Source organism: Aspergillus welwitschiae, assembly GCF_003344945.1.
Source record: "Aspergillus welwitschiae strain CBS 139.54b unplaced genomic scaffold BDQ94scaffold_111, whole genome shotgun sequence".
Lineage (NCBI taxonomy): Eukaryota > Fungi > Ascomycota > Eurotiomycetes > Eurotiales > Aspergillaceae > Aspergillus > Aspergillus welwitschiae.
Window position 1 is genome coordinate 9,581 of NW_020798805.1, and position 9,309 is coordinate 18,889.

Here is a 9,309-nt window from a genome sequence, read left to right on the forward strand (position 1 = left end):
TGGTTGTCCAAGCGTAGGCTCACTCGGACATAGTGCTTGGCGCATTTCACTGCGCTTTGCGTCTCCGAGATGATATTGCTTACGCGTTTTGTCCTTGTTTAAGTAAGGACACAATCCATAAGAGCAACACTTGCATGAAAAGGCATAAAGTGATCCCCAAAGGTCACTGGTCAATATTTGAGGGGAATTGATTACCTGGGGGAGCGATGGAATAGATGTATTGCTAGTGAGTCCGGAAAAGAGCAGGATCTTTTCCCCGAAGGCATGCGGCACAATCAATCACTATGCATATTGGACACCCATCTATATCACACGAGCCGTTACCGCCCTAGGCAACAAGCTTCAGAAGAGACTCCGAGCACTTAGGTTGCTTGAAAATGCATTCAGGATCCGTAAGCTCCAAACGGAAAGGCGCGGTGTTGTCGAGGGTAAACTCGAGCAATGGGCGAAGCAACAAGTAAGCTGCATCGCTGCATCTCCTCAGCCATTGTCCATGCGATTCTTCGAGGAGGTCTACAAAATCGCGAAATGTCTTATTTTTCGGATTTAACAGCCTAAAATAGTGTCAGACTTATGGGTATGTCAACCTCGGCACTTACTAACATGGTATCTGATATCTCCAACTCATGAGTGGGGTCCAAAGTGAGACCAAGGATTCCTGGACCGAACCGGTCGGTGAGGATATAGAGTCGCTGTCCCACTTTTCGGTAATACTTGATGGCAGCGTACTCCTGGGCATACACAGGACTTGTAGGACTTAGGTCGGGAAATAACTCCTTCATCATCGCTTGCGCTACCTTGGCATCATCTTTTCTGCTAGGGTTTCCTGCTCCCCGTTTCGGATGTTCGAAATCCGCAGATGTCGTGTTTACATATCCCATGCTGTAACGGGTCCGAGAACCACCACATTGCTCGAATAGTTCGAGAAGGTGATACCATCGGAGCAGTCGGAGAAGTGCATTTTTTTGGTTGAGTTCTTTAATCATCTCATATCTTCGCCTCTTCGTGACGTTCACGGCCAGGCGGTGCGAATCAACCGTCTTCTGAGCTCTTATACAGCACATCATCTCGCGCAGAGCCACGATTGATTGCGGGCTAGCAATTGTTATCAAGAGAATAGCGAGGTCCCCGAGCGAGTCCTCTTCAAGCTTAAGGGCCTTTGTCACTATAGCAGCTGAGAAATAGCTATTTTCGGGCGGAGGCATATTCTGAGCGGCACACTGCTGTCTCTCTTGTAAGAGAATCTGCCCGGCAGCCTCACCATGCAAGATGGAGACGTTAGTGCTTGCAACCCTGCACCTTCTCTTCGACGCAGGTAGTACCACGCATGTTTCACTGTCATTGTGGGGTTCTCTCTGGCGACGTGCCACCTGACCGCCCTTTGGTGTTGATGGAGCATTCGGCCTATCCGAAATCGTCGCCATCGAGTCATGCTCGGCTTCAGTTTCAGTTCCATTGCGGTTCAGGTCTCCGTCCGATGACCATATCTCCTCTCGGAGAAATTGAAATAGGTCCTCTGTGACTGACTCCTTCTCCGTCACAATGCGCTCCGCGTTTGATGAGAGAGGCGGATCTTTGCTGCCTTGTTCCAGGAACCTGTGTATCATTGGCGAGACCTCAAGAGTCGTAGCCGACCGCTCGATAGTTAGCACCGAAGGATTAATTACTCCAGCATTTAGAGCTAGTATCATCTTCGAAATAGATGCTAGAGCTTCCACAGTAGCAGGTGAGGCAGAAGGGAGTTCCCGAAACATTCTGTCGCCGCTAGTCTGGAAAAATATCCTGACCGAACAGATTCAGTACAGTAGTTGCGTGCTAAACGGATGTTTGGGTCTTACCTTAGAATGACAACTACTGTTGTCTTGATGCTCCAGGTATCAAGAAACACGGCTGCTATAATAGCATTTATCGCTTTGCGAAGAACCTCCGGTGAATTTGGCCCGGTGCGCTTGTCGTAGTCTATGCAATCGTCGATACCGGTCCGCTTCGCGGCAGCATAGTATTTGCCCTTGTTCAGAAAAGCTTTTCTCAAATTTGCCGTACACTCTACAACACTATAAGTTTGTCCAAAAAAGCAGTGACCAGGCGCCGCCGTTCTTCTTACCTCTACTGCCACCTATGAAGAATACTATGATAGCCAGAACAGAGTCAACCACAGAGGCACCCAATTGGGATAGTTTCCTATTTCCATCGTAATTGTCCGGATTGGCACCTGCTGAAGTGAGAGCCAGACGTATCAAATGTTTTAGGGAGAAGGTATGACCTATGATCTGTTCGAGTGTCTCGACTTTCGGTTCATGAGGGGTAGCCATGCTGCGTCAACGCAGATATGAGACTGTTGTTCTCTTAAAATCTAGCTGAAGTGCGTAACTTGAAGGACAATTAGCTATTTGTTTTGCATCGAGACGCCGAGGGATTGAGCAGAATTAGAGCCTCTATAGCACAGCATTTGTAACAGAGGAACATCGAAGTTGTTTCCATTAACCCGTGAGTGAGGCGTATAACTCTTTAGACATAGATGAGAACATGAGTTACCGGCCGCCCGAAAGGTAGAAACCAATGAGATCTCTTGTAGGAAAGGACACGCAATATGTGCGCCCCCGAGCTTGCCGCGACTATAATAGTTGTTGCATTAGGCATGATGACCCAATGCACGTAGAAAGGATGGGAAAGAAATCTAATATCGGAGCTCGTGACATACAACATTATCATCCCACAATTAAGGTGAAAATATTCTTTTTATCTCACGTTAAATTGAATCGACGGAACCAGAACAATACACGCGGGGATGGTTTATCTCTATATTGGAAAGGTGAAGTCATTGCCGGTAAACCCATACGAAGCTGAAAATTTCGCACAGATGTTGCGGTTAGAACCAAATGGTGCAGAGCTAGAACTTTCTAACAATATCCACTGATGGAGTCAATACAAACCATAATGGAGCATCAGGCTTCTATCCATAACAACACGCAGAGGAATACTGGCCTGTACAACAAGCCGGCTGCATGCAACGTCTCATATGAACGAGTAATGGTCATATGGAACCTTACAAGTGACGGTCTGTAGAGCAATGCGTTGTGTGGGTTACACGAGCATAGCTTTGCAGATCACATGCGATTGCTCTGCGGGCTAATAGAATGCGCGTATCAATATGCTAATCATTAAATCGTAATGGAAGATAGGAGATCCGTAATTATCCGAGCCTTGCATGGAAATATCCCAGCTCAAGAATCCGGCCACGCCAGGCCTAATGCATCCACAATTCTCTGCAATGCTGCTCGATCCCAGCTTGTTTCTAGGAAGACGGCACCGACAATAGCCTCAACAGTAGTTGCCATTAGCTTGTCAGAGACAAAATTGCCCTGGGAGGGATACTTGCAAATGTACCGATCAAGACCCAGTTCGAACCCCCGCTGGGCAAGGCTCGTATTACTGGCAATGCGAGAGACAATTTGGTTGATTTGCTCTACAACGCAGGTAAAATCAGCGAAAGTGGACAATAAATTTGTTCCAGAAGTGCTGATTGCGTACCGCGGCTTGCATGCCTAGCGCGACCTTGCGACTGTAGGAAAAGTTGAAGGGCTGAATCTCCAATGAGAGCCAGATCCTTATTACCATCTCTGCCAACCGCGTCAGCAGCCATGAAAGCTTCGTGAATTAGCGTTGAATTCTCGAATGAAACGCCCAAGTGATCTTGGATAGAATCAATAAGTTTGCTGCGGACACTGGCCATGTTGCATGAATTCGTGGGAATTTGGAGGTCCTGCGGATGAGAGCCTGGCGTGATACGTATGGCTGCAGATATATAAGCAAGAGAGTTATGGGTTAATGTGCCAACTTGATAGTTGTGTTGAGAGAGGAGGAAAGAGGATTGAATACCGTACGTGGCTGGAAGCGAATCAGTCCTACGCTTAAGCTCAACGAGTTCGCCTTATTCAGTTTAGTCGCATTTGACGATACAACACCTCCGGCAGAAGCTGAGGAGCCAATTATGTTTTGACACTGTTCTAGATGCGGTGATATTTCACCCCGCCAGTAAAGCCTCGGGATAAGAGCTGTTTAGGTCATTCTAATTAGTGACCCGGTCTAGATCTCTCACTCATCGCGTACGATGCACACTGTTGGCTAGCTTATTCAACTAGCTGTCAATTTCGTGCACGTCGTCGGTCAGTGCACATTGCCCATAGTTACTCCGCCGTTCAAAGCCGCGTTTTCTAATTGATTGCACTTCAACTGTCCGGATCCACTTAATAGGCAAGCGGCTCAATGAGTTCACGGTGTCTCGGTTCTTAGCTCTCGCTGGCCGCATTTGCTATCGGAGGGTTTTCGTTCTCGAGAGCCAGTAGTTTCACCTGCAAGGCTGCCGTACCACGCTATCCCTATTCGAGTGGTTAGGAAGACTTGGATGCTTAATTTCCTATTCCGGAATCAGCTTATGATCGATTAATAGCTATTGTTATCTATGGGAAGACTAGTCCATCTGCCCAAAAATAAAGGAATGAGTTTTATCCTCCGTTGCCAAGTCAAATCACACGTTCAACACATTTCCTAAGCTTTTGGTGAAAAATTGGTGCGCGCCCTCTTCCACAGCAATCATGGTGATGTATAAAGCGGATACCACCGCTCATGAAGCCCTTAGAAGACACGAAGTCTTGTTAGCGACGGGAAGGCATAGTTGTTAGTCGGGTTGTACGCATTTTTTCTATCACGTAACGAAAAAAAGTCTGCTAATAGCAGACGAGGGCGCTCGAACCTCAAGCCTGAGTTATTGTAAACGATGCTCAAAATTATGTTATCTCTACGGTTCCTGCATTGTTATTCCTTTTCATGCCTGCGCATAGCCAGAACTCCGGAGCGAAGAATACCAGAGGAGGAGGGAGGCATGGCGATGGACCAAACACGCTTCTTAAGATTGCAGAGATCTTTTGGATGACTGAAAATCTCACCACTCTCCTATTAATAAGACATGCTACCGTTATTCCTTGCTTCACTTACCCGTTTTCGGATAAGCCTATCCGGTTCTGACCGGGTTGATCCGTGGAGGGTATCAAAGCAAGTATTCCTGGACCGAAGTAGGTGAACAATGTGGGATACCCCTTGCCGCGAATCCGACGTGACTTGATGTGATCAAATTTGTGTTGGTATACCGGAGATTCTGACTCAAAACCTGGCGCAATTCCTTTCAATATGCTTTTGGCCATATCAGCCTCCGATTTGTACAGAGAATTTCCAGGTTTTCTGTTATCGCAGTCCTCATTGTTGTTCATGGCGAGAAATCCACTTGTAGACGGTGCAGAGGCTCTGCTACGCTTATGGTAGAGAGCCATGATGTAGTATCTCTGCAATCTTATCCGATATGCGATGTCTTGTGCGTCGCTTTCGATCAATGTGAAAGCCCCAGTCTCTGAGAGATCTTTCATGGGCTGTTTCAGATGAGAGACTTTTCCTGATCGCCAACGTCGAATAGCATCTCGAGACAGAACCACCGAGTCACCACTTCCGATGCAGAGAGATCCTGGCAGATTTTGACGTTTTGACGATCGGCGCATCCCATCAATTCGGATCCGATACCTTCCGTATAAGAAGTTTCCGTCGGGGAGGGCAGGCCATTCGAGCCGCATTTCCTTATTTCAGTTTCGAGGTATGACGCTAAGCGATCGTCTCCTCTCATACAAGAGTGCTCCTTCCGCATGCTACTTTCCAGCTTTTTGAACATATTTGAGCCCCGCCAATGACCACATCTGACACCAATGGATGAGCACTCGCTTCAGGTGCATCCAAGCCACTGTGACATTGAGCAATAATGTATCTCTCGCTTTCATTCGGCGCTTCTGGCATACTAGTAAGCGTCTTCCCGAGTAGTTGCGACATCTTTCTCGAAAAGCGCGGGAGTGTTTCCAACGCTCTGGTCAATCATCAATTCAAAAAATTCCGTTAGCAAATAGGCAGAAAATAAATCAGAGGCTCACCCAATGTTCCTACGATCTTCCATGTTCTTTCATAGTTCTTTCCACTATCAAGATGTACAGCGCCAATGATTTCCGGAGGCAGATCTGACTCATTAGGACTACGCGGCGATGATTTAAGTAATGCAGAACAGGGGATACCCATTAGAATAAATTTTCATGCAGGGCGAAGGAGTATCCCAATAGTAGCGGTTCACCATGAATATCTGAACATAGAGTAGGCAACTCTCGCCCAGCATACATGAATCATGTTGCCAACAAGCTTACCTACATGAATTATGATCCAACATTGCGAAGGATCACTCGTGCTTCGGGTAGTGGCATTGCTAATGTACTTACATATTGAGGTAAGCGATATCTGAACTACGACTGGCCCGAAACTATCTGTACGGCAACCTTGTTACGACAGGCCGTTTGCTGCCCGAAAATTCATCCACTAGCAAGACGCCCAAACGGCAAATGGCACTTGTCCCCTCAGACCCCTATGGATTGCGTTCGCTTCGAAGTGGGGCCTCCGCTTCGGCCAGCCAAGTTCTCAAGCGAGCAGGAAATCAGCATTCCGGAACGACGAGACTTCCGCGGAATTGTGTTCTAAAGACCTGCACCACGCTATTCCCCTTCTGGTGAATAGACAGGCATGGTTCCTTAACTTCCTTTTGGGGAGATGGACTAGCAACTTCCTGTGCGATCAAGTCAGAACTCCTAACTGGATCGATTTCGGTTTCGGTACGTATGCTAGGATACGATGTCGGAACTAGTCGAGCTCCTATTGTGAGTACCGCCAGCCGTGATGCTAACCCCTACTTGGGTTGGCAGGTATTACCTGTGACGCGGCGACGCCTAGATTCGGCACGTGATGGGAGGCTGGTTCATCAGGTACGAATCATTGACTGGGTTCTTGTTTTTCTCAATGTTTGGTCCCAAATCCGTCTCTGTGGCGGGAGTCGGCCAATACCCTCTGGCCTTTTGACTGGCAGCATTCATCTACCATGATTCTTTTTGCATGAGGTGACTATATTGACAAACCGGTCGCTGGAAATATAGGCCTAGGCTGCGCCCCGTTGGCCCACCATTTGATTACGCCTTGTGGTCTCTTCGCCCCCTCATCGATGGCCCCCTTCAGGCTGCTCACCTTAGAGGTAGAACGCAAGTTCAGCCGACTTGCCGTGCAGCCATTGACTCTTGCAGGAGGACACCCGCCATTTCGAAGTCTGCGGTACTTGGGTTTACGCTCCATGCACGATATATACTACGATGTAGATGGCCTGCTATCCTCGAAAGGCATTTGGGTCCGCAAGAGGGACGGTGACTGGGAAGCCAAAATAAAAGATGGCGGAAATTTCCAGAATTCTAGGTTCATGGAGATGCGCAACCCAGAGGAAATCTCTCATCACCTGAAACTCTATACGGGTATCAGCCAAACTGAACTCACCAACTTTGGACTACGGGAGTTGGCTTCCTTTACAACATTTCGGCAAAGCTGGGTCGCCGACGATGACTTCACAATCGTTCAAGACACCGTGGATTTCGACAATCACACGGTCGGGGAAGTTGAGCTGCAATGTACTCTCCCAAGGAGTCCTAGTTCTATCCGTACTACCGAGGAAGAACGCGCTCTGAGACTGGAGGAGATGGACTCCCGGATCCGCAGATTCATGACTCGTTATGCATGGGCATTTCATGTGGGTCAACCGAAGGGCAAACTTGCAGCATTCCTCGAGAGGATATCAAACTGAATCATCTGCACTCGCTTACACTGGACTTGGATAGACGGGTTATGCATGCGGACATTGTAATAGTAGGTAGAGATCAGAAACAAGTACATGTCAAGGTCGGCAGATTCAACCCCACAGAATGGCTCGACCGAACAAGTTGAGATCAGTCAAGTCCGCTTGTTCCGCACATATTGGTCTGAATATCATGGAGTTCATGCCAGGGCAGAAAACGAAAGAACCAAATCAATGGAAGGGGCATTTCACTGTATCCTTTCTCCATCCACGTCGAACGGCTTGTAGCTTCAGGGCCGACAACTGCGTGCCAATCCGCATGATCTTTCACGACATCGGGGAACCACTCCCGTAGAACTTTGCCTCCCGTCCAGTCTCCCCCTCGCGCTAATGCTTCCGCTACTGCAGGCAGAAAAATACCCAACCCCGTGGTTTTTCCGATAACATAGCGATGATCATTCGCAACCATCCCGTCTTCGGTTGCATAATAATATGCCAAGTAATTTGGCTCGTACGGCACCGGCGACATCGTGTCGGGCGAGGCTTCGTTGCCTCCAAATATATGCATGTCAGCCTCCAAAACCGCTTCCGAAAGACCCGGAGTTGTTGAACTCCCATGTATGCTCTTTAGTGCTGCTTTGACGCAGTTTCCGATTCGTCCACGTTCACCAGCGGCACCATATACCCGTCCGTGTCACCGGTGGGCTAAGAATTAACGCCGGACGGAACATCGAGCGGAAAGATCGTGAGGTTGAATCTCAGGTCGCAGCCAAATGAGAGCAGCTGTTCTCTAGCTTTCGAAAGCTTCGCGTCCATGTCCTTGCGCATCGTAGATATCTTTACTCGACTGAGAGTCCCAATAACGTAAAGAACATTTATAACCCCCTATCTTTCTCGTCGAGGTGGCAGCTGATCGTAGCACAACCGGATTGCCCAGTTGGAGACGTCACGAGAAACTATCAATTGAAATACCCCATGTTCCTCCATTCCGTGAAGTTCACATTTTGGAGTTTGGGTAATTCTCGATGCCTGCAAATCCATCTCGTACGTTACTTGGAAAATTTCCAACACAGCGCCCGATATTGGCGGTAAAGATCTACCCGACCGAGACTAATGCATCAGCAAAAGGATAATCTCGGGGGGGAGTACAGGCTAAGGTCCCTTTCACATAAAAATCGAATACATTGCTCAGAACGTGGCATGCAGAAGTGCTTCAAGGGCTGGGGCTATTCCGTACCTCTTTCAAACTATCTTGGAAGCAGCTCACGAAATAACTTAAATATACAATAATGTCAGCGCCGCCTGCATGCTTGAACAGCAGAATGGACACGAAAACATTGTTGGAGGCTTTACCAGGAGAGATTTTTTGCCTGATCCTGGACCATCTCCACCTCCCAGCGGTGAAAGAGATTTCGCGCGTGAGCAAGCTTCTCAGAGAGCGATGTTTGCCATTTATCTTTGGCGATGTCATTCTGGACTTTACAGAAGAGAGCTTTGCCCGCTTAGACAATGTCAGAGAATCCCGATTATGTCATTTTGTCACATCTCTAGGGTTTGAGTTAGGCAGAGCCAAAGCAGGTAATATTTCCTGTCGCAAAGAACATCAAGTGACGTCC

General features: G+C 47.9%; 5 protein-coding genes across 5 annotated transcripts; 1 reads left to right on the plus strand and 4 right to left on the minus strand.

Annotated features, from left to right (window-relative positions):
* Window positions 1–328: 328 nt before the first annotated feature.
* BDQ94DRAFT_177759 (uncharacterized protein) lies at window positions 329–2,312 on the minus strand (the record flags this gene model as incomplete). Its single annotated transcript, XM_026772989.1, has 4 exons — window positions 329–554; window positions 604–1,782; window positions 1,839–2,046; window positions 2,105–2,312. 4 exons carry the CDS (start codon window positions 2,310–2,312, stop codon window positions 329–331), a joined length of 1,821 nt encoding a protein of 606 aa, XP_026619506.1.
* Window positions 2,313–2,868: 556 nt separating this feature from the next.
* On the minus strand, window positions 2,869–3,862 carry BDQ94DRAFT_155478 (ribonuclease III domain-containing protein). The gene is made up of 3 exons (XM_026768467.1): window positions 3,532–3,862; window positions 3,225–3,466; window positions 2,869–3,155 (listed from the first exon to the last, which is right to left on the minus strand). The coding sequence occupies exons 1-2, from the start codon at window positions 3,731–3,733 to the stop codon at window positions 3,225–3,227; spliced, it is 444 nt and encodes a 147-aa protein (XP_026619507.1). The 5' UTR covers window positions 3,734–3,862; the 3' UTR covers window positions 2,869–3,155.
* Window positions 3,863–4,292: 430 nt separating this feature from the next.
* BDQ94DRAFT_155479 (uncharacterized protein) lies at window positions 4,293–6,319 on the minus strand. The gene is made up of 3 exons (XM_026768468.1): window positions 6,108–6,319; window positions 5,970–6,053; window positions 4,293–5,905 (listed from the first exon to the last, which is right to left on the minus strand). The coding sequence occupies exon 3, from the start codon at window positions 5,619–5,621 to the stop codon at window positions 4,992–4,994; it is 630 nt and encodes a 209-aa protein (XP_026619508.1). The 5' UTR covers window positions 5,622–5,905; window positions 5,970–6,053; window positions 6,108–6,319; the 3' UTR covers window positions 4,293–4,991.
* Window positions 6,320–6,681: 362 nt separating this feature from the next.
* BDQ94DRAFT_17814 (thiamine-triphosphatase) lies at window positions 6,682–7,773 on the plus strand. The gene has a single exon (XM_026773065.1). It carries the CDS (start codon window positions 7,076–7,078, stop codon window positions 7,700–7,702), a length of 627 nt encoding a protein of 208 aa, XP_026619509.1. The 5' UTR covers window positions 6,682–7,075; the 3' UTR covers window positions 7,703–7,773.
* Window positions 7,774–7,844: 71 nt separating this feature from the next.
* BDQ94DRAFT_164453 (uncharacterized protein) lies at window positions 7,845–8,680 on the minus strand (the record flags this gene model as incomplete). The annotated part of the gene is made up of 3 exons (XM_026770014.1): window positions 7,845–8,318; window positions 8,411–8,578; window positions 8,651–8,680. The coding sequence occupies 3 exons, from the start codon at window positions 8,678–8,680 to the stop codon at window positions 7,845–7,847; spliced, it is 672 nt and encodes a 223-aa protein (XP_026619510.1).
* Window positions 8,681–9,309: the final 629 nt, after the last annotated feature.

What these genes read in the sequence shown, in the direction of transcription:
- BDQ94DRAFT_155479 (XM_026768468.1), bottom strand. Translation starts at nt 5,621, where the DNA reads ATGCGGCTCGAATGGCCTGCCCTCCCCGACGGAAACTTCTTATACGGA.
- BDQ94DRAFT_155478 (XM_026768467.1), bottom strand. Translation starts at nt 3,733, where the DNA reads ATGGCCAGTGTCCGCAGCAAACTTATTGATTCTATCCAAGATCACTTG. An exon ending in CGCTAGGCATGCAAGCCGCG is followed by an intron (nt 3,467 to 3,531) that starts GTACGCAATCAG and finishes CCTGCGTTGTAG; the next exon opens with AGCAAATCAACCAAATTGTC.
- BDQ94DRAFT_17814 (XM_026773065.1), top strand. Translation starts at nt 7,076, where the DNA reads ATGGCCCCCTTCAGGCTGCTCACCTTAGAGGTAGAACGCAAGTTCAGC.